The sequence below is a fragment of the Sander vitreus genome, chromosome 3 (genome assembly GCF_031162955.1).
Source record: "Sander vitreus isolate 19-12246 chromosome 3, sanVit1, whole genome shotgun sequence".
In the NCBI taxonomy this organism is placed as follows: domain Eukaryota; kingdom Metazoa; phylum Chordata; class Actinopteri; order Perciformes; family Percidae; genus Sander; species Sander vitreus.
In genome coordinates, this window is record NC_135857.1 from 31,598,941 (window position 1) to 31,623,226 (window position 24,286).

Genomic DNA, 24,286 nt, shown 5'->3' on the forward strand with positions numbered 1-24,286 from the left:
TACTGTATGCGTTAAAGGAGTAGCAAACTATAATGGGATACAGCCAGACAGCAGTATCTATCCTTTAAATTTTTTTTTGAAGGACAAAGAAGGTTTCCGGGTTATGCTAACTGCCCTTCAGCCACTTGACACATTTTGTCAGAGGGAGTTGCACACTGTGGTTGCACAACAGCTAGACATGCCACTCATCTGACTAACTGGTTGTCCTTTTGAAAGGATATATACTCACATGAGGTGAACTGTAGGAGACAGACAGAGAGAGTCTAGTGGTTGTGCAAGTATTTTCATACCAAAACCAAAAAAAACACTCATATTTAATAACACTGGTCCGACCCAGTTAGATAAATGTACAGCTTGTACTGCAACCGTACAAACTGTCAACCTTTCGTACATTTAGCCTACATCTAACTAGTTCATGAATATGTATTATACTGGTTTCTAAACCTGCATCCAAATGCTTCTTGTCAGAATTATCAAATCTACCTCTGTAAGAGCTACTTTTTACTTAGTAGTTTAAGACAAAGTAGTCCGACATCTTTTCACTAACAGCAACAGTACTTTCAATAAGATATCCGAGTACACTGATCTACTCAATTCCTCATTCCCTCTTGTTTTGTAAAGCGTTAATGTAAATGATATAGATGATAAAATAGTATTATACAATTTATTATTATCATAGTTGTTTTGTCACTCTAGCAACAAAGAGCCTGCAGTGCTCATTCACTTGACTCTTGACTCTTTCAGCACAACAAAGTCTTTTATTTTCAATGATAGGAAATCAAACATTCAGTACGTAAAGATGGTTAAAGACACCACTGATGTAAAGCGACGCAAACGGCTACAGCTAAAGCAGCAGTACATTGGCACTTGTTTTAAAATGTATCCTCGGTGCAGCTGATGATGAAATTGAAATTAGTACAAAAATATGACGAGCAAAAAAAAAAAGTTGCTCAGTCATGATCATAAAAGGTGAACACAGGGAAGCATTTGGGGTATATAACAACACACAAGTAGTTGAAATCTACACAGACATTAGTTCTTCATTTATCTCCTTAAGTCTTAGCATAAACAAGTATTTTCTCTTCAGTGTGTTTTTGTGGAAATTAAGAATGGCCACCAGGACGGGATTTAAAACCCCTTCACTGTCCGGAGGGCATCAGCAGTGTGTTGGTCAGGATTATTTATACTCTCCCCACACTCCGACCGTCTTTCCGTCCCACTCGGAGGTGGACAGACACTTGACGAAGAAGTGTCCCAGGTCGTGTTTAGAGATGGCTCTTCCTTTTAGCATGCTCTCCGCCGCCATGTAACTCTCTGTCAGAGGAAGGTCGTCTGGAGGGAGCGAGACCGAAACAAAAACTTCATAAAATATAAGAAAACACATTCACGCTCTCTCTAGCTGCAGTTGCAGAGCATAAAGTATATTCACAAAACTCATGTAGCTCGTAAAAAAGTGCAACTTGCAATCCATAATTCCAAAATAAACGTCAAGAATGTAATGACTTTATTACTGATTAGCACTTAAGAATGCACAGCGTTATGCAATGCATTACTATGTTATTTAAATTGAATTGAACCAGATTGGCTGACTGCAGCACCTTTATGCAGGCAACAAGTTCTTTTACTTACGTTTGTAATAAAGCTCTTAAAGCTTTAGTGCGCAACTTTTTGTCACGTTAGGCTTGTATGACGAGGACGCGCCACAGTTTTGTTGTCATTACTTAGAATTCCTCATGGGGGAGACAGAAACGACGCACTATAGCTTTAAGTTTTCTACTTCTTACTGACCAGCAATGTGAGGAGGCATGACAGCCACATAGTCCAGCCCAGATGTTTTCAGCACGTTATACATCCTGTCATGGTCTTCTGTCACATCAACCATACGGGGCGGGACTTTGGAGCGATCCCACAGCAGGAAGGCTGGGAAGGATACAAATAAAGACGTCATTATCACTCTTCAGAAGGAAAGAGCAATTAAATAAATCTCAAATACACTTCTTTTAATTGTCTTAATGTACTGCTCATCTGAAGCCAACAGAGGCTTAAACAAGAGTGAACACAATACATTTCAATGTACTTTAAAAAAAAAAAAAAAAAAAAACCAGATCAGTCACATAACAAACTTTGGCCACCTCATCCACTCTGTTATCATTTTTCTAAAGTTGTACCTGACATGCAGCCGATCACCTTGCAGATCCCACGAGCCTTCATGGCTTCAACAATGTTCTTGGTGCCTTCAGACATCATGGTGGTCGGGCCTGATGAGCACAGATCAGATAATAAGATTCATACTGAGGTCGAAAGTAACTAAATATTCCAAAACTGTACTTGGAGCATAGTTTCAGACACTGGTACCTTCTACTGGATGACACTATATATTCTTTCCACTGTATTTCAGAGAGCTATTCTATTACACAGTAAAGAACATACATGAAACCATAAAATTAAATGTATTTCTGTATTTGAAAGACAAACATCAAAAGACTTCTTACAAGTTAATGCATGAATAATGTGTGTTCTGTTCTGTTTACTTTTTACTGTAAATAAAGCATTTTTTATAACAGTGTTGCTGCTTTTGCTTAATGCTGTCCTCATAGTTTACATAATGTAAATCCTGTCCACCTTTTAATAAACAGTGTGTTTCAGATTGTAACACTGACACAATGACGTCACATAGGGCTATATGTTAAGTATTATGGCGACCTCTATTGGATGTTTTACATTATTACACCATTTTAAAAACTACAATCCTTGTGTAAGGTGAACATGGTCAGTTATGTAATTTACCAATACTTTACCAATGCAAGGAAAACTTATAGAAACAAACAGTGGTGTAAATATGTGAGAAGAGTCCAAAGCAACAACAGTAAGAGAAATGCAACTTCAGGACGGCAAGTTCAAAACCACATAGACAAATCCAAAGTGTGTGTGAAAATAAAAACATCCAAGACTGCAAAAACTTCCTAACAGTAAATGTGCAAATTAAGCAATACAACTTTTAGCAACAAAGCTAAGCTACATTTTTTATTTAATTAATGCAAAGCCATTGATGTATGTCTACATCTAGGATACAACTTATTTTATGATAGAAAACAAAAAAACTGAAAAATATATTTAAAGTGTTCATATTATGCGTTTTGGCTTTTCCCCGTTCCTTTATTGTGTTATATATCTTTTTTGTGCACGTTATAGGTTTACAAAGTGAAAAATCCCAAAGGGACTTACCATCTCCAACAGAAAACACTGTTCACAAACTGCTCCAAACAGCTCTATTGTAGTCCAGCCTTTACTTCAGAGACAAACGTGCGTCACTTTGTAACTCACGTTATAATGCTCGCCTAGCTGCTAGCATGGCACGCCCTCATACTCTGCTTCTGACTGGCTAGTAGTCCTTACCTAGCTACTGCGCATGTGCAACTCCTAACAAAGATGGAACAAAAGTGAGATCTCTCACTCTGTAGCTAAAACAGAGAGCTCAACACACAGGGTGAAAAGAGGAGCTGCAGCAATGTGCAGTACAACAAAAATATGGTGTTTTTTGAAAATTAAACCATGTAAACCTATTCTGATATAACCTCTAAATACAATTATGAACCTGAAAATGAGCATAATATGAGCACTTTGTGGAGCTTACTGAGGCTGTTCCTGGTGCCCAGGATGATGATAACAGCGTCCTGGCCTTCCAAGGTCTTCATCACATCCTCTTTCTTAAGTACGTCTCCCACCACCACTCTGGATACCTTGTGGTCGGCAGGCAGCTTGGTAGGGTCCCGCACCAGCACTGTCACATTGTATCCTGATGGATGAAAAACGGAAATGAAACCAAACAACAGGGATGCAGCAGAAACAGGTACTCACACCATCATCACGTTGATATTCCTACACATCAAATACATGTCCTAAAAAAAAACTACAGCTGCATTATATCTGCAATAACAACCTAACGTCATTTCACGTGTTATATTTCCTAAAATTCATAGGATTTCTTTTTACAGAATCTCATGAGATGTCCAATCAAGGCCATGGAAAAGTGACAGGAGATGTGGGAGAATGAGAAGTAGTGACTACTATAAAAGGAGTAGGGATTAGTGACACATTGACAACCGACCATTTCACCTGGTTGGCAACCCTCACTGTTGCATGTGTTCTAAACATAGCATGGCTGATATTAAAATTCAGCAGGACAACATGATTTAAACTTTTTCAAACCAGAGCTAGAATTAAAGAGTATTTTCCAGAAGCTCCTGTAATAAATGTACCAACTGCATGAAGGTGATCCCACCCTCCCTGTACAGGCGAGATAGTGAACAGCTTCTACTATCAGCTCTCTGTGTGACTCAGCAAAATGCGGACCTGTTACCTCTACCATGACACGACAGTTTTCTTTTGCCCCATGTTGAGGAGGGAAAAGGGAAATGAAAATGCTGCTAAATCAAAATTAATCATGCAACATAATGTGTTTTTTGTAAGTGATTTTTTTTGTGCAAGTGTATCGGTCTGTCTACAGTTTATGTTTTTGAAAATCTTTGGGGAATTACAACCAATAGTGGAGCAAATTGAATGAATGAATAAAGAATATTCAATTAGTACTAGATTTAAGTTAACATGAGATTAAGATCTTCAAAAGTGTACATTAAAGTAGCCTACGAAAGGTGGATTTAGACACAATCAAATATCACCATAGTTTTAAAACACATTGATATGGATAAATGTTGCTAATATAATGTTTTAAGGAGGACTACCTGTGTTTTCAAAGACATTTACACACAGGGAAAGTTTGAGGAAAAAAGGTATGATGTTATGACTTTACAATAAGCATCCATTCTAGTCCCACATCACGTTATTGATATTATATTGATGTGTTGCCCAGCTCTAAATCCATTGAGTAGATGTGGACAACTTGACAGTGTGAAGCCTACATTTGTTTTTTTTATGTTATTGTGAATAATTTCTGCTGAACAACTTTATGATAGGTTATTAGACTTTCACATGACGTGGATTCCCATGAGCTCATGTTTATCCTACTTTTTGACCAACCCAGGACCGTCATATTAGGCTAGGCTACATAGACTGGAGGGTAAACACTTTGACAACAACAGACTGTATAGCTAGCCTAACGTTATTTCTTTTCTCTGTGTTGCAAACTCAATTTGAATACAATAACGGAAATTGAAAGTATAGGAACCTATTGGGACACGTCAAGGACTTACTGTCATTCCCCGGTATGCAGTTTGATCAGCATAATGCACCGATACGTTATCTATTCTATTCTGTTCTTTTCTCATATTCATTCCTCACCTGCAGCCACCGCTTGCGGGAGGGTGGCCAGCCCGGTCATTCCCGTGGCTCCAAATATCGCGACGTTTTTGATGGAGTCCGACATTATTTGTAATAAGCGAGTTCCACGACACAGCAACAACTTGTCGGTTCAGGTTCAAACTGTGTTTGACGCAGAAGATACTTTCACTTATAAAGTCACATTTGACATGTAGAAACCATAGACACGCCTCTTTTAAGTGACAGGAAGAGAGGCGCTTCCGCAGCTCAGACTCCTCCTCCCACACGGACAGTTAAAGGAGCCCTGCTGCTCACATACTCCTGTTACTACTAGGCCTACTGATCATCTCTTCCCATCATATCACTCAGATCTTCAACTTAAGTAAAAGTAGCTATATCACAATTTAAAATAGGCTGTTACAGTGCATGTTATAGGTTTAAAGTGAAAAAGCCCAAAGTCCACCCCAAAGGGACTTACCATCTCCAACAGAAAACACTGTTCACAAACTGCTCCAAACAGCTCTATTGTAGTCCAGCCTTTACTTCAGAGACAAACGTGCGTCACTTTGTAACACACGTTATAATGCTCGCCTAGCTGCTAGCGTGGCACACCTTCATACTCTGCTTCTGACTGGCTAGTAGTCCTTACCTAGGTAGCCTACTGCACATGTGCGACTCCCAACAAAGATGGAACAGAAGTGAGATGTCTCACTCTGTAGCTAAAACAGAGAGCTCAACACACAGGGTGAAAAGAGGAGCTGCAGCAATGTGCAGTACAACAAAAACATGGTGTTTTTTGAAAAATTAAACCATGTAAACTATTCTGATTTAACACACATTATAATGCTCGCCTAGCTGCTAGCGTGGCACGCCCTTATACGCTGCGGATCCACTTTTGCAACACGACTGAAGCGTGGTGTCGCGTCCATTTTCGCTATTCGATACTAAAGTTTCCTGAGCATTTTTGTAGTAGGACGTCTAGCACAAAGGACCCACCCCCAGTCTCCCCTGTGCGCTACTTCTATTGGATAGTCGCGTCGCGTTCAACGGATTAATCTGCATAAGGATGGGCATCGGCCAGCTTTTTGACACGCAGCATTTTTTCAAATGCAGCGCTGCCTTCCCGAGATGCTTTGCGGGCGCGTTAAAGTCGCTTGATGTCACACCAATAAAGTGGAGCGCAGCGTGACAGAAATGTCGCATGGCCAGGTGGATCTGCACGGATGCTCTGCTTCTGACTGGCTAGTAGTCCTTACCTAGCTACTGCGCATGTGCGACTCCCAACAAAGATGGAATAAAAGTGAGATGCCTCACTCTGTAGCTAAAACAGAGAGCTCAACACACAGGGTGAAAAGAGGAGCTGCAGCAATGTGCAGTACAACAAAAATATGGTGTTTTTTGAAAATTAAACCATGTAAACCTATTCTGATATAACCTCTAAATACAATTATGAACCTGAAAATGAGTATAATATGAGCACTTTAAAGTAGCCAAAAGTAAAAGTAGGCTACTCATGCAGAACGGCCCTTTTCAGAATAATAGACTATATTGGATGATATGGCTACATCACTTTAATGTTGTAGCCTGGTTGCAGCTGGTAAAGGTGGGGCTAATTTCAACTACTATTTATACTGGTGGGTGGTGTAATCTAGTGTCTCTTAAAGTGGAGTCAATGGCACTCTGCCAGGGGGTCCTGGAAGGTTTTCAGATTATCATGATACAACATTTTGTATTCCCCCACAGTGGACAATGCAAATTAATTAAAAGTTTAAAATGCCAGAATTAGCCAAAAGGCTATTTTTCATCTGTAGTCCCCTAGCCTAGATGTTAAAAACGGCTTTTTAAAATACAAATAAACAAAAAAGACAACACAAGCAGAGCAGAACTTAGCACAAAACAAGACTAGTACATAGTAACTGATGTTGTCAAATAAATGTAGAATAGGAAAAAGTATTTGCTTCCAAAATGTAGTAAGGATAAAGCAGCATAAAATGGAAATACTACAATAAAGTACACTAACATTTTTACTTTAGCACAGTACTTGAGTATAGTGTTCTGTAGTTCTTAGTTCCTTTCCACCACTGCTCAGTGCACCCCATTTTGTTGATTTCTACTAGTCTTCGTATCCCTTGAAAGTCTTTGATGATGTGACTCAAACCAGGTCTTCTAAAAAAGGTTGATCCTGCCTCCACTTTCTCACTTTTTTAAATAAACTTAGCACAAAAAGTAAGGAAATTTATGTTTGGTATATTATTTCTCTGTGGTAACAATGATTTTTGGCAATAAATCTTATACCGTTGGAAAGCCTGTTTAGTTCCCTTTCAAATGGTGGTCCATTTGTAAGGAACATGCATTTGTGGGATGAGCAGCAGCGCTGAGTATGTGGGTTGCGCCCATGAAACATTTGCCAAATCTTCTCTGCCAATGCCAAACAGCTTATTCTGCCACTGACTCGTTTGGTGGATTGGATGATTCTGCCTGCGGCAGTTGGATCGTAGGGTCAAAGTGTGGAGAAGACGCGGAGAACGCTATGCTGATTGCTGCACCGATAGAGTAACACCTTTTGGTGGAGGCAGTGTGATGGTGTGGGGCGGCATCTCCCTCACTGGAAAAACGAGGCTTGTCATCATTGGAGTCAATCTCAATGCAGAGAGATATAGAGATGAGATTCTGCAACCAGTGGCAATCCCATATCTCCACAGTCTGGGACCGAACTCTATCCTCCAAGATGACAACGCTCACCCCCACAGGGCGGGGTTTATCAGAGACTACCTCCAGAATGTGGGAGAGGAGAGGATGGAATGGCCTGCCAGCAGTCCTGACCTCAACCCCATTGAACACTTGTGGGATTAGCTTGGGCGTGCTGTTCGTGCCAGAGTGACCAACACAACCATATTGGCTAACTTGCGACAAATGCTGGTTGAAGAATGGGATGCCATCCCACAGCAGTGTGTGACCAGGCTGGTGACCAGCATGAGGAGGAGGTGCCAGGCTGTTGTGGCTGTGTATGGTTCTTCCACACGCTACTGAGGCTCCTGTTTGTGAAATGAATAAATTGTTAAATTGTCAATATGTCTTGTTTCTTCAAACTTCAATCATCCGATCCACCAAACACCAAACGAGTCAATGGCAGAATACGCTGTTTGGCATTGGCATTGACATTGGCAGAGAAGATATGGCAAATTTTTCATGGGTGCAGCCCACATACTCAGTGCTGCTGCTCATCCCACAAATGTATGTTCCTTACAAATGGGGCACCATTTGAAAGGGAACTAAACAGGCTTTCCAACAGTATAAGATTTATTGCCAAAAATCATTGTTACCACAGAGCAATCATCTACCAAACACACATTTCCTTACTTTTTGTGCTAAGTTTCTAAATGCCATCTAAATCATAAAGAATATTTTACTTATGCTTAGTTACTGCAAAGAAGCCCTGCTAAGGTTTGGAACTGGGAACAATTGTCCAATACTGGTATTTGTTCTGCCCTTAAATGTTAAAGGATATGAGATGATTCAGGGGTAAAACTGGCAGAGGGTTCTTGAACAGAGTTGTTGAGAAAAGGTCAAACCAATTCTTTGACATACCCAAGTTGTGCTTGTAATATGGGGAATACACGAGAGGCTGGCCTGCTTATATGCTTCTTTTTTAATACATCTCCTCAAGGCTTCCAAAACAGACTCACTTTGAGAGTGAAGTCAAGTGCACTTAGTTCTTCATCTTGCTTTTGTATACTACTACGCTGGAACACGGCTGTGAGGTATCTGTTGTTTCTGGTGAACGTTTTGTCAGATTTTCACCAAAATCTCTCACTTTATTATTATTATTTTTTCCAAATAAAGGCTATTTATCTCACTAAATCCCTCTGTGTTTGTAATAGGATTTATTAAACAGTGTTGGTTCCCAGCTCATAATAGGTGATTCATATTGAAGGGAACAATCACCAACAAGAAATTATTCCTTGATTTTACAACAGAAGACAGAAATTAAGAAAAATGTGAATTAAAACCTAGACAAAATAACTGCAGAAGGAAAATGTTGAATACATTATTTTTTTAACTAGTGGAACATGTTTTTTTTGTCGATCATTAGAGACCTTGATATAAATGTGTCTGCTACGCCTACTCATGATTAGACATGTAATTCACAAGTCACCAATGTACAACTGAATGTAATGGTTTAATATGATCAATTTCATTCAGTACCAGCACAACAATTAGGGTGTTCTGACCTCTGCACATAATTTTTACAGGGACTAAACTCTCAAAGAAACTTGAAGACCTCGGAAGTTAGATCCAGAAGAAATGACTCAGCATATAACACAAAATCTGAACTCTGTCACTTAAATTAAAGCGGTATTTCAAAGAGATTTGGTGGTTGCACATGGTACACTTTTCTAAAAATTGCATCTTGATTTTTCTATCAGCTTTGAAATATTGGTGGTAAGACCAATTGGCAGTCCAAATCCTGCAGGGAGCCAGAGGCCAATGATGCCGTGTGTGTGTGTGTGTGTGTGTGTGTGTGTGTGTGTGTGTGTGTGTGTGTGTGTGTGTGTGTGTGTGTGTGTGTGTGTGTGTGTGTGTGTGTGTGTGATGTTTACATTTTAACCTACATTTTAAGTGTGCAGAGATTCTCTGTGTGATGTGCACTATAAATACACTGAAGTTGAGTTGCATCTGTATTTTTCTTGGTATTTGGGGGTTTAGGAGTTTACATTCTACAGTTATTCGGTGGTAATTGTGCTTAGGCTAGTGATCACTGCATCAGTTATAGCACACATCTAACCATCTGTTGAAATTATATGCCAGTGACAGTGCTTTAAAACAGAAAAGGTTTAACTATTAGTAATGTATGGTTATCTAAATATTTTGATGGAAATTACTAGATTTTGATTGGGTTGACAGCTGGACTCCGGAGCCCCGCCCACCTTTTCTTCGTCGAACAGAAGCTTGAAAACCGTAGCTAGTTAGTTAAAAACGGGGAAAAGTAGAATGTCCGGTTAACTTTAACGACGACCGAGTTACGGTACTTAGCTAGCTAGCTAGTTAACTAGTTAATTAATTACCTAGTTAGTAAGTCGGTAATCATTACATCATTTTAATAACCATGCCTAAGGTATGTTAAACTTTTGTCATAACAACAGTAACGTTAGCTATTGATATTGTAGTTGTACCGGTAGGCTAACGTTTTAGCTAGCTAGCTAGCAGCGTGTAAATGTGAAACTAGCTAAGCTAGCGTTACGTTGAGGCTCTTTGGTTTAATCTAGCTAAACCAATAGCTAATATCGGTCAGAGTGATTACGAGCGAAGCCAAAAATGATTGAAACAAATGAAAGTTTTTTTTGGTTCCTTTATTTAACGATAGGCTTTGTTTTTTTTTTTTTTTTTAACATTTGATTTTTTTTCGCCGTGTCTGCTGCTGTAAAGTGACGATGTAAAAACCATGTGTAAAACGCGTAAAACACGCCTCTTGTGGCTTTTTGCTCAAATTTGACAGTCCACTCTCTCTCTCTCTCTCTCTCTCTCTCTCGCTCTCTCTCTCTTTTTCTCACTCTCTGCTCACTGCACTGATGCTGATATTTATCTCCAGCATCACCAGCGGAGAGGAAGAGGAGGAGGAAGGAGAGGTTGTGTCAGGTGGAAACGGGGACCTCTATGGATATCATCATCACCCTCCACCGGCTCGCATCCTCAGCACCGACAGCATCTCCCTGCCGGCGGTCACCGCTGCAGGCACACAGCGTCCTTTTTATGCGCCAAGGCGTTGCATTTCCACGGTAGAGACTCCCCGGGCAGCTTCTGTAATTACCCTGACAAACCGCTTCTTCCTGTAATATGGACTAATCGAGGGAAGACCCTGCTGGAATAAAAGCGGAGCGTCAGTTTCCTCCATTGATAAACCGCTCTTCTCATCGATTCAGCCCAACGACGTCTTGGTATAAGAGGACAAAACCAATCAAAAAAACGGACGCTGAAGCTGAAGGTAAGGCCGACAGAAGGAGGTCAGGATGATTCCTTTCTCAATGGGATGTCGTTTTATTTTGTCATTCCCAGTGTGAGAGCAAGGAGTCGAGGTGCACGGTGTTTTTTCTTTTTTTTTGCAGGGACGCCGGCCTGCATTTGGGTGCAGGGTACTGCAGTGATCCGGCGGGGGGACGCGCTGCTCCATGTCTTTTTTAACTACATGTGTTACATGATGCATGCCTGGAGAAGTGTTTATGATGCCTGTCAGAGCCAGTTGTCTAATTTGAAAGGATAAATGGGATAAGAAGCATAATAGCGGCCTAGTGTATGGGCTATGGTATGCTGTTGCAAGTTATAGCGGATCAATTTAGGTTTCTTTATAACCGATAACTTGGTGGTTACGTTGGGTTACGTTGGGTTCTGTGGCATTTTGGCGAACAGTGCCCCAATGCAAATAGCAACAGAACTTCCCAAGCGATACATCTCTACAGGAATAGGCCTACTATATATTCCTGCAGAAAGTTATAGTGTGTATCTGGTTCATGATGTGACCTGGCATTACTTTGGCATTTCTGCCCCTTGTGGCATCAGTTATTCCTGATAAAAAATTTTTTTTTGCTGTTCTAAAGGGGGTGAATTCATTCAGATTATTTGTATGCTTTAGTGAGACCAGGCCAACAGCAGGCTAGCTTGCTTTAGCTACACAAGAGGCAGATGCACTGTAGCCTGTCAAGTCTTTATGTGGTATGTTTGATCACATCTGCAGTGAAAAGTGACTACAACCTCAGTTATGCATTGAGAATATCATTGGCTGTTCAATATGTTCGTTATTTGGGGTAAACTTCTAGAGCTACTGTAGGGAGCTAATACAGAGGTGTACAGGCAGGTGTAGGTTAGTTGGTTAGCTTTGATTTGTTGGTGCAAGATGTGTGTGTGTGTGTGTGTGTGTGTGTGTGTGTGTGTGTGTGTGTGGGAGGGGGGTTAACAGGAAAGAAAAGAGTAAGACTGTGTTCAGTGTTAAGGCAGTCACAATGAGCAAATGCTGTAGTCATTAATTTATTCCATTATTTCATTAAAGATAGCAAATAGCTAACTAGCCCGCTGGTAACTTTAGTTACATTTATTGAGCCAGTTTAATACCCTCACTCTAATATTCTTTTGGGGGTTCATAGTAGCCCATGGTACATAATAGACTAATGTGTTTTGACCTTATTGTACTCTATGAAAGTTAAAGACCCGTGGTGTCACTATTCAGCTTCTGTTATACACCTACAGGGGGTTGCAGTGTGTCTGTGGTGCTCAGCAGTTTACTATAGTGAATTTATTACACTTTATGGTATACATCTTGCCTACACTTATCACTAATATTTATATATTACAAAAATAAATCTAAGTTATGTTCAACATTTTGTTCGCATTGACCCCTTGTCCTCTAAAGTTTTATAAATACCCTCACGTTACTACTGTACAGTGCAGCTGGGGTGTATTATTAAGGTCAACATAAAAATAAAATGGTATAGCAAAAATGATTTTTGGTGTATCTCACACTAGCTCTATTACAGCAGTTCTTTTTGACAGTTGTCATCCCCGTCTTGTCTGGATGATAGGCAGCCTCTCGGAGACTCTGAAGCTCTCTGCTGCTGCTCTGGTGTTTATCAGACCACAAGGTGACTGTTTTGATTAAGACTTGTGGTCTTGCCAGCTTGGAATTGGGCGTCGGCTGCTGCTCTCGCTCACAGATGTTTCACTTTGCTGAGGTGAAATGAGTGGAAGTGACTCAGTGCAGTGTGTAAAGTGCGTACTGCGTGACGTCATGATGAAGCATCCAGTGTGTGTACGGGTGAAAGAGAGAGAGCGCTTCTCAGCCTGTAAGAACAATCTAGGTTTCAGATATTTTTGGAAAGTGAGATCATTCTGGATAGAGAGGCGAAGTCCCTCCCCTTCCGGTGAACCCCATGGGACCCTATTTCATAAAAAAAATTTGTACGGTGGTGAATGGGGCAATTGAAAGTTATGGTTTGTTGTAGTAACACTTAGTTTAGTGAACTACATATCTCGTCTAGCACAATATACGTCACCTTGCTTGCTGCTCGGCTTGCTCGCTAGCTAGCTAGCTTAGCTATGTTTCACAACATATGTAACTCTATCCTAATTAATGTGTTTTATCGAGCGTCTACTTTATCGAGCATGACCCATTGCTTGAGTGAGTAACGTAACCTCCCGGTACGAAACACACAGACATCGTAGTTTCAGTGAGACGTCACTTATGTGACTTTGGGGTGTGTAGTCTTTCTAATTACATATTTTCAACAGTTTTACGACAAACTGAGACTTTCTTGACTTGCAAAATGATCTTTTAAGTTGACGAACATCATATGTGTAATTCATCATGGCTCAATTCAAACCGGATCAAATAATTATTTGTCTCTCGCTGTTCACTACCGTGCATATTTTTTCCGAAATAATGTTCCATGGAGGTCCACTGGAAGGGGAGGGACTTCCCCTCTATAAAGTTTGGGATAAGTCCTGGGTCAGTCATTGTTCAATTTAAGGTTAGATCAAGGTCTCAGAGAGAAGCTCATGCCATCAGACAGACTACAAATGTCTGAAATCTTCCAAAAACGTGTACATTTCAGTGTGTAATTCAGTTTGCATTTTAATGGCAACCATGCAGGGCATTTACTGTGAAGCAGCCCCAAGGCATTCAATGTACTTTTTTAAAAACAATCTTTGTTGCTAGTGGCTACATCTAAATTTGCACATTTTTTGCTGCTCTTTTGTTGACAGATCAGCAAGAAATAGCACAGAAGGAACAAACTTCACCACTGCTCTGATCAAATACAGCAAAGCAGAAATACCAGGTTAGATAAATAGTAAGAACAGGAACATAGAAGCACAGCAAAAGTCTTAACAACAGTATTCTCCATTATGCTAGGTGGTTTTTCACAAGCATAGCAACATCCCTGCATACAGCGTTGTAATACCCACCCTTAATAAGTACTATTCTCTTCACTACAACCCTCAGAAACTTTCTGACTCTTTTGGTAAAAGAATCCCAGATTCAAATCTATTACATATTTAAGATGTCCCTTACAACACCTTCATTTTCAGCTAAAACTGCGCAGGATTCACTGGTTGTGGCCTGTGTTGTCTAAGATTGATTTATAGGCCATGTGATAAGTATTATACAGAAATAGATTTTAGTGACATTGGTTGATAGATTGTAAACAGTTGGTTTTGGAAAGGGCAAGACATTTTGTACTATGTTCGACAATACATTTAAACCTTTACAGAATATATGTAATTAACAAGCAAGTATAAGTTTAATTTATTTCTATACAATATGTAAATTCCTCGTATCAGGAACTAGAGGTGTGAATCTTCACTGATCATTCGATTCGATTACGATTATCATGTCTTCGATTCGATATCTCGATGCATCACGATGCGTCAAATACATTTTTCTATTAAAGCCATATAGGATATTTAATTCATAGCTTTTCAAGCTTCAAAAACAAAACATTCTGCAGTGCTCTAATAGTAAATAAACTGGATACATAAAACTACAGCACTGAGCGCATGGCACTTCCTGAATGTGCAAAACATAACAGAATATGTAAACAGAAAGGTTGTTAGGCCTACTTTAAATTGTAAACAGAAATAATCGATTACGGCCCGGCCGATTATCGATGCAGCATCGTCCATGTCCACGATTCGATGCATCGATTATTTGATTAATTTCAACACCTCTATCAGGAACCCTAATTTGATGACTGTCAGCATTGTTATGTTGTGTTGTGTGTAATGTTCATTAACATTCATCAGACCTTCCGAGGTGCATTTATGTGGTACCTGATCATTAGATCAATCAATAGAAATTCCCGAAGCCGAACATGACATGATGACTTGTCAGCCACATAGCAAAGGTCATTATAGATGTTCCCCAGACATTGCATTGCTTGTGACGATTATTGACTGCAGTGTGTGTGTGTGTGTGTGTGTGTGTGTGTGTGTGTGTGTGTGTGTGTGTGTGTGTGTGTGTGTGTGTGTGTGTGTGTGTGTGTGTGTGTGTGTCTGTGTGTTAAAAAGGGGACGTACACTGAGGGCCTGGTCCCCATTAAGCCTTTAGAGAAACAGAGACACAGAGCTGCTGCCACTGACTGATTAACAGTGGCAGCTGTCTCTCTCTTCTCTCTCTCTTTCTTCATCTTTCTTGTGATATGCCCTCCTGACTCTCTTGCTCCTTCGATTTCTTTTGCCCCCCCCCCCCTAATTTTCTCTATTCACCTCTCCCCTTCCATGTCAACCTTTCTGTTCTCTGTAACATATCTCTTCTATAACGTTACACTCTTTTTTTCCCCTCACTCTTTAACCTCCTATCTTACTCCTTTAGTCTCTCTCTGTCTCTATCTCTCTTTATTATGCCTGCCTCTCTCACTCTCTCACTCTCTCTCTATACGTCTCAAGATCTAACCTCTAAATCAAAAGAGATGGACAGACAGATGTCTGTGGTCTACGTTAGGCTGTTCTTGCAGCATTCGTCCAGCAATATGATTAATGGAAAAAAACAAAAACAAAGAACACTTGTCACTTAAATCGTTATCATGTGTAAAGAATTCATCATAGAGTGGGAGGTACACAGGATCTGATATAGAAATGGGGCTAAAATGTGTGTCGTAATAGTACGTTTTCAACCATATTTAGGTGAATTTCTTGTCGGAGCTGGGTTCCAGTTGGATGTTAGAAATTTGTAGATGAAACATGGACACATAAATGAGTTTTCTCTATGCCACATCTGCTTTTAAAAAATATTTTTTTAAGCCTTTTCCGCTTTTATTTGATAGTAGGCTACAGCTGAAGAGTTTGACAGGAACAGGGCATGAGAGAGGGGAGAAGACATGCAACAAAGGGCTGCGGAATCGAACCCTTGCAACCCTTACAACCATATCTGCTTTTAAATGATCATTTCGGTGTGACATAAAAAAAAAAAAACTATCAAATTTAAGGGCGGTTCTGGTGATGCTTATCTCATTTAATTGACCCTGTTCTTGAGCATTTAGAGTTTATTATACCATTACCCCCGTATTTATTGTGCCTAGCAAGTGTTTATTTTAGATTCTTGACTATAACCAACATTTTCAATATCGCTCCCTTTATTCCTGCTAGTTATGGGGACATAGGGAAATATGACGTTTTGGGAGGCAGTAACTGTGCCCAAGCAATCAAAACTGGAACCAAGTTACTTGAAAAGATTCTTGCAGCTTGAAAGGGACTGATGAGGGGTTCTTAAAGAGTGACTCTGGGCCCACTTAGTATTTTGTTGTTGGTTGTTTGTTAGAGGTTAGTACAACATTGGAAAATACAACGACACACATATCTAATTTAAGTCATATTTTACTGACTACTCAAACCTCACGTTTCTGAAACCTGAGATGGGCTCATGGTTTAAGTTCTTTTGTTTTTATAGTTGCATCTATTTGGAAATGATTGACATGACATGATGGGACCTCTCAAACCTATGCAAATTCTTTAAATATTAACTAAATAAATATGAATCCAAAAGAAGCAGGCTCCTTTTTTCAGCTTCATAGACACAGTTATATGAATTAACAGCCGTTAGCTGCTCAGGACCAACAGTCTAAGGCCACTGAAGTCACCGAGCGGCCTCACTGCAGCATTTGGGGGTTAAGTGCTTGTTTCAAGGGTGCCTGATGTTTGGCATCGCATGTACTGAAAAGATTAGAGGATCGTCACTCTTTGGTAGAATGGAGGCACCATGCCAAATGCTAATAGCCAAAACACAAGTTGCGTAGGCCAGACAGATAGGATTGGGGGCTAGGACACAGGGACGAGTGGGAATAGAGGGAGAGGACGGTTGAAAAAGTGTGACGGATAATAAAAGGAGAGAGCAGGGAGGCGGGGGGTGACGCTTTCATTACACGGTTGGTGTAATGGTGATTTATTGTGGTTACCAACGGCGACAGCATAGCTGGGGAGAGAGGACAATAATAACACTGAGTGGTTTAGAGGAGAAAGCATAACGACTGACAGTTCTGCACACACACACACACACACACACACACACACACACACACACACACACACACAAGCTCATACGCACATTAAGGCTGTGCAATTAATCAACTTTTGATTTCAGCTCCTAACGATCACAAACACAATGTAATTGAGAAAAACTATTATTTTGCACATTACATTTTGCAAGTAAATTCTTATTTTGTCTTGTTTTCTGAATGAAAAAAAAAAGTTCAACGGGAAAAGTATCGAGGGAAATTTCACAGTTCAAGGTGTTTTCACTGTTGATTTGTTTAGCTGTTTCACTGTTTTTTAAGTTCAACAAATGCAACATCTTTCCAAAAGTCAAAGATTAATCCTGTTAAATAATAGTGATTTCAATATTGACCAAATTAATTGGGATTATCATTTTTTCCATAATCGAGCAGCCCTAACAAGGCATATATACTAAGTGCTGACACTACTTGGTTATTGATTGAATAGTAAATCGATAAAAAGATTAATCAGCAACAATTTTGATAATCAATTAGTTGTCATTTATCAAGCAAAAATGCCCAACATTAGCTGGTTCCTGCCTCTCAATTGTGAGGATCTGCTGGGGAGAAACAAAGATGGCCACTCTGAATATAGAACATTTCTTTTAGATGCTGTTCTATAAACCATGGTGAGGTTAGGGTTCAGGTCCACCAGCAGAAAAAAACCGATGCCTCAGATGATCTAGATTCTATCCTGAAAGGGAGAGATGAGAAGACATCTCTGGTGTCCACTGTTGTTTTAAACTAGAGTTAGATCGACTATCCTGCTCATCATCTGTTTTAGGGCTGAAGATAACAGTCATTCGTGGAACTGCTGATCATTTTTTCATCAATCGAATATTTGTGTAGTAAAGAAATTACAGTTTACCAAGTGACTTATTCAAATTCCTTGTTTTGTCTGATGAACAGTCCCAAAAAAGAAAGATATTTTAGGTTACTGCTCAATAATCACAATGAAAGGCAGCAAATCCTGACAGAGAGAATCTGGAAGCAGAGCATGTTTAACATTTATGCTTAAAAAAGTATGTAAATATTAGATTCATTTTTGTTGATCGACTAAGTGATTGATGAGGGGGGATTGGCATCAATTTCCCTGGTGGAGGTTGCTGAGGTAGTTAAACAACTCCACAGTGGCAAAGCCCCAGGAATTGATGAGATCCGTCCAGAAATGCTTAAAGCTCTGGGTGTGGAGGGGGTTGTCTTGGTTGACACGCCTCTTCAGCATTGCGTGGAAGTCTGGGACGGTGCCTAAGGAGTGGCAGACCGGGGTGGTGGTTCCCCTTTTTTAAAAGGGGGACCAGAGGGTGTGTGCCAATTACAGGGGTATCACACTTCTCAGCCTCCCGGTAAAGTCTACTCCAAGGTGCTGGAAAGGAGGGTTCGGTCGATAGTCGAATCTCAGGTTGAAGAGGAACAATGCGGTTCACGTCCTGAGTGCGTGGAACAACGGACCAGATCTTTACTCTCGCAAGGATCCTGGAGGGAGCCTGGGAGTATGCCCTAACCAGTCTACATGTGTTTTGTGGATCTGGAGAAGGCGTATGACCGGGTGCCCGGGAGATACTGTGGGAGGTGCTGCGGGAGTATGGGGTGAGGAGGTCCCTTCTCAGGGCCATCCAATCTCTGTACGACCAAGCGAGAGCTGTGTCCGGGTTCTCGGCAGTAAGTCGGACTCGTTTCAGGTGAGAGTTGGCCTCCGCCAGGGCTGCGCTTTGTCACCAATCCTGTTTGTTGTATTTATGGACAGGATATCGAAGCGTAGTCGGGGTGGAGAGGGGTTGCAGTTCGGTGGGCTGGGGATCTCATCGCTGCTTTTTGCAGATGATGTGGTCCTGATGGCATCATCGGCCTGTGACCTTCAGCACTCACTGGATCGGTTCGCAGCCGAGTGTGAAGCGGCTGGGATGAGGATCAGCACCTCTAAATCGGAGGCCATGGTTCTCAGCAGGAAACCGATGGAGTGCCTTCTCCAGGTAGGGAATGAGTCCTTACCCCAAGTGAAGGAGTTCAAGTACCTTGGGGTCTTGTTCGCGAGTGAGGGGACAATGGAGCGGGAGATTGGTCGGAGAATCGGCACAGCAGGTGCGGTATTACATTCAATTTATCGCACCGTTGTGACGAAAAGAGCTGAGCCAGAAGGCAAAGCTCTTAATCTACCGGTCAGTTTTTGTTCCTACCCTCACCTATGGTCATGAAGGTTGGGTCATGACCGAAAGAACAAGATCCAGGGTACAAGCGGCGAAATGGGTTTCCTCAGGAGGGTAGCTGGCGTCTCCCTTAGAGATAGGGTGAGAAGCTCAGTTATCCGTGAGGAGCTCGGAGTAGAGCCGCTGCTCCTTTGCGTCGAAAGGAGCCAGTTGAGGTGGTTCGGGCATCTGGTAAGGATGCCCCCTGAGGCGCCTCCCTAGGGAGGTGTTCCAGGCACGTCCAGCTGGGAGGAGGCCTCGGGGAGACCCAGGACTAGGTGGAGGGATTATATCTCTAACCTGGCCTGGGAACGCCTCGGGATCCCCCAGTCGGAGCTGGTTAATGTGGCCCGGGAAAGGGAAGTTTGGGGGTCCCCCTGCTGGAGCTGCTACCCCCGCGACCCGACCCCGGATAAGCGGATGAAGATGGATGGATGGATGGACTAAGTGATTAATCAACTTATCTATTCAGCTCTACTCTTATTCTGCATCTTATATTTATTTATGCAGGAAAGCCCTACCAGGGGTCTCATTTATAAAACTGTGCGTAGGATCCTTACTAAAAGTGTACGTACGCCCAAAAGCCAAAAGTGGCATACGCCAAAAAAGAATCTGATTTATAAAACCGTGTGTACGCACACCTGTAAGCAATGTTCCCTTTATAAATCACAGATTACCCACAAGTGTGCGTACGTGAATCAGCCTCTTATCCCGCCCTGTACACGCCCATTTTTAACCATAAATAGTCAATGCAAAGCACCTCATGAATGCTGATCAGTATGTTAATGGCCTGGCAGTTCTTTACACTGAATCATGACGACTGGTGGGGAAAAAGCGAAAAAACTTCTCAGACGCTCGGGATTACTGCAAATTGAATTATAATTTCGGCCTGTTCTTGCACAGTGTAGGGAAACCTGATCTATAGACTACCTATATTAATAATACCTTCCAAAACGGCAGGCATTACAGCACAGCTTCGATATACCAGACCCAAATGATAAGATTGAACAATACTGTATATTAGGGCGCCCGTATAGCTCAGTTGGTAGAGCAGGCACCCATATATAGAGGTTTACTCCTCGACGCAGCAGACCTGGGTTCGACTCCAACTTCAACTTTGCTGCATGTCATTCCCCCCTCTCTTTCCATTTTCATGTCTTCTGCTGTCCTATCCAAATAAAGGCTGAAAATGCCCAAAAACATAGTCTTAAAAAAAAAAACAATACTATATATTATATCCAAACAAGCCTTAGCGATAAAGTTGAAGATTATATATAATATTTATATAAAACACTTAGCTGTCTGCCATTTCCCTCTGGAAACAGCCGGTTGCCCCCAGAGTGGCGAGGCCCTGTATTTGGACCGGGATGGACCGGGATGGCACGGTTCCGGCGCATTGCCCTTTCTACTGGACCCAATTCAGTACATATATCCAAGAGCACAGCTTTAGGGAATTTCAATCGTCATATTAGCCAATCATCGTCATGGTCCCTGAAGCTTCTTTCTCTCCTGTTACTTCCATTAGCGTAGTCCTCCTGCAGGGCCAGCAGTGCCATCATGCAGCATTACGCACAGGGTCACACCAGTATTTATGTTTACAACAATTTGTGATTGTAGACACCTTGCCAAAATCCCAGCATCAACTAGTGGTATCCCCCACCCCGAGATACAATTTGAAGACGAAAGTCTAATAGGCAAACACACGTTTCTTCATGCAGGTTTGGTCACTAACAGTATTAAAGTTGGACTGATAACGAGGACATTAAGTGTAACGATTGCGCGAGAGCTTAACGGCTGTATTTCCAGACTTTGACATTTGATGATATATGCACAGTATTAAAGACAGATATTTAGTTATTTACACTGTGTTCTGCCGTCTAATGCTAGGGTATTTGATGCTATCCTGTATTCCATGCGTCGGGCCATCTCCTCCTCCTGTGCTCCGTAGCGGACTATGTGACGGTGAGACAGCGCCGATTAAATATTAAGAACGAATTTTGATTTAAGATTTGAGTTGGATTTTACAAGGTTTAAGGAACAATTATCACTCAGTACAAGCGCAAATAACACTGCTGGATTTAATCTTCATGACAACGTGGATGATATGGAGTGAAGAAATGTGCGTGAGGCATCAATACTTGAACATATTACGAGTAATCGTTATTCCCACATTTACTTTCTGAAGTCTGACTTCAGTTCACCACCTCACTAGCCTGGTCCTACCAGACTCTCGTACATTTCATTTGTACAGAGAGTCTTGCCCTTCTCCATTGACAAGAGTTAACTTCCTTGAAGGCGGGTACTCTGTTGAAGTTTAAAACTATTGGATATATTAACGTTTGGTCGTGACGTATGTCATGCGCATGTGCAACAAGAGGGGAGACCGACAACAACTATCGGCTTATATATAGCATTAGCATCGCTAGCGTTAGCCTTAGCCAACTCCTTCACCACTAACGGAGCGAGCTGGAAAATCAAACTTTTTCTGAACCCCGTGGGGAGGAGGGCCACAACATCATGGCCACCAACACAACTCAGCAAAGATTGTTCTTGCTCGGGCTTTAACTTCTGGATATTCGGCAGCGTTGCCACAACAGACCGAATGGCTTCGCTCGCATCCTTCTAGTGCACGTCCTCAACGTCATCGTTCTCAGCCACTCCCTCCGTTCGCTGATTGGACCTATAAATATTTGACCGGAGAAAACCCAAGAATATACCGCAAACCCAGACCGAGTACTGAAGGGAAATGAAAATTGAGCGGAAGTAAGTAGGAGGGCGGAGCCAGGCTACCACCTCACCATCTGCGTCGCCAATTCCTATTTTGTCTCCAAAATGTGCGTACGCATAGGACAGAGTTTGCGTGGAGGACCTCACATTCTCCCGTCAAGTTTGTTTTTTATAAATCACAACCTTTGCGTTGGAAGTGATGTACGCACAACGGGGCAAAACATCAGCCCCGTTTTGTGCGTATGCCACGTTTATAAATGAGACCCTAGGACTGTTCAGAATTGATGTATCTATTTTGTTTTACACACACACACACACACACACACATACAGGTTTGTGGCACTATCTTTGTGGGGACCCGTCATTGACATAATGACATTGGCATTCCCTAGCCCCATACCCTAACCTTAACCATCACACCTAAATGCCTAACCTTAACCTTTACCCTCACCCTAACCCTAACCTAATTCTAACCCTAATCCTACAACCAAGTCTTAACCCTCAAACAGCCCTTTAAACTTGTGGGGTCCAGCATTTTGACCCCACAAAGCTGTTGGGACCCCACAAGTATACTGGACTCCTGGTTTTTGGACCCCACAGATATAGTTAAACAAGCCCACACACGCACACACACACACACACACACACGCATGCACACACACACGTACGTGATTCCTCCTCTTCCTTCCAGCTCCATGGAGAGATCAGAGAGTCTGCTGCTGTTTAAACGTTTGATCCTTCAGTGTTGAAACAGTAGACTCTACTGTATATCCGGGACTGACTGAAACATAGGAACACCGTTACCCCGTGGAGTCCAACAGCCCAAACCTCAGAACCAGAACTAGATCCCCCAGATCTAACAAAAGCAGCATGAAACATAGATTTATCACTGCACCGCCGTCATGACAAATGAACCACATTCACACATGAACTCAAATCCCATCAACCACATGAATTCAAATTCACTGAAGAGAACTTTCTTACTGTAAGTGTATTTATGAGAGCGAGATATATATATAGATAGATATAGATATAGATAGATAGATATTTGTTTTGGAAACAGGAAGAAAAGTGTAGTAAAGAGTCAACATAAAAACGTGCATATTCATTTTTACGTTTGGCCCTAGTCTTTTACAGTATTATAAACGTGTGTGTGTGAGAGAGATCACCTTATTCTACTAATCAGACTCAGCTGTTGAGAAATCAGCCAGCCCCAGGCAACACTGTCTGACAATCTCTCTCTCTCACACACACACACACACACACACACACACACACACACACACACACACACACACACACACACACACACACACAAATACATATGGGAGCAGTCCTGCAAGCTGTGAGCCTGATTGATTGGAAGACACCAGGTGGTTGAGGTTAGGCAAGAAGAACAGAGGACACACACACACACACACACACACACACACAGTATTTTGACTGACATGAAAGTGAGGCAGTAGATGTATGATCTCGTTCGACCTCGTAGCAGACCAGTAATTTCATAGTCTAGTGACAGTCGAGACAGCAATATTTTCTTTAAGGAACAACATGGTTAAAAATATCACTCTAGCTTTCTCTGATTAGCTTGTCTTGTTTTATTCTCCACATACTCACACCTCTCTGTGGCAGGAGTGTCTTTATTTAGCCAGAAATGCTGGTGAAGGATTTTGCCACATTGGGGGATATGGGTAAAAATGTACAGGGATATAAAGTTTAAAGTTTAGTTTAGTTTAAATTAAACATGGGGCTAGCTCATTTGCAACATCTGAGATTACACCATCAGATGCCAGTCATCTGAGACAAAATAGACCAAGTCATGTTGAGATAGTATCCGTACATCTGCAAGGGAGTTTAATAGCAGACAATAGTGATGTTTAAGAGAAAATATCAGTCCATCATCATCAAAGAAGAAATGCACCAACATTCAACAATCATACAGGAGAAAAATCAAACACAGAAGAAGATCACTTCACTTTTATTGCTGCAAATTGGGATTGTCAACACATGTATAATAAAAGATTGATACTTGGCGTCTGTGTATCGATACAGTATTGCCAA

General features: G+C 41.4%; 1 protein-coding gene across 1 annotated transcript; it reads right to left on the reverse strand.

Moving 5' to 3' along the window:
• Positions 1–738: 738 nt before the first annotated feature.
• blvrb (biliverdin reductase B) lies at positions 739–5,495 on the reverse strand. The gene is made up of 5 exons (XM_078246986.1): positions 5,299–5,495; positions 3,635–3,796; positions 2,169–2,258; positions 1,789–1,920; positions 739–1,332 (listed from the first exon to the last, which is right to left on the reverse strand). Exons 1-5 carry the CDS (start codon positions 5,381–5,383, stop codon positions 1,178–1,180), a joined length of 624 nt encoding a protein of 207 aa, XP_078103112.1. The 5' UTR covers positions 5,384–5,495; the 3' UTR covers positions 739–1,177.
• Between the last annotated feature and the right edge of the window lie 18,791 nt (positions 5,496–24,286).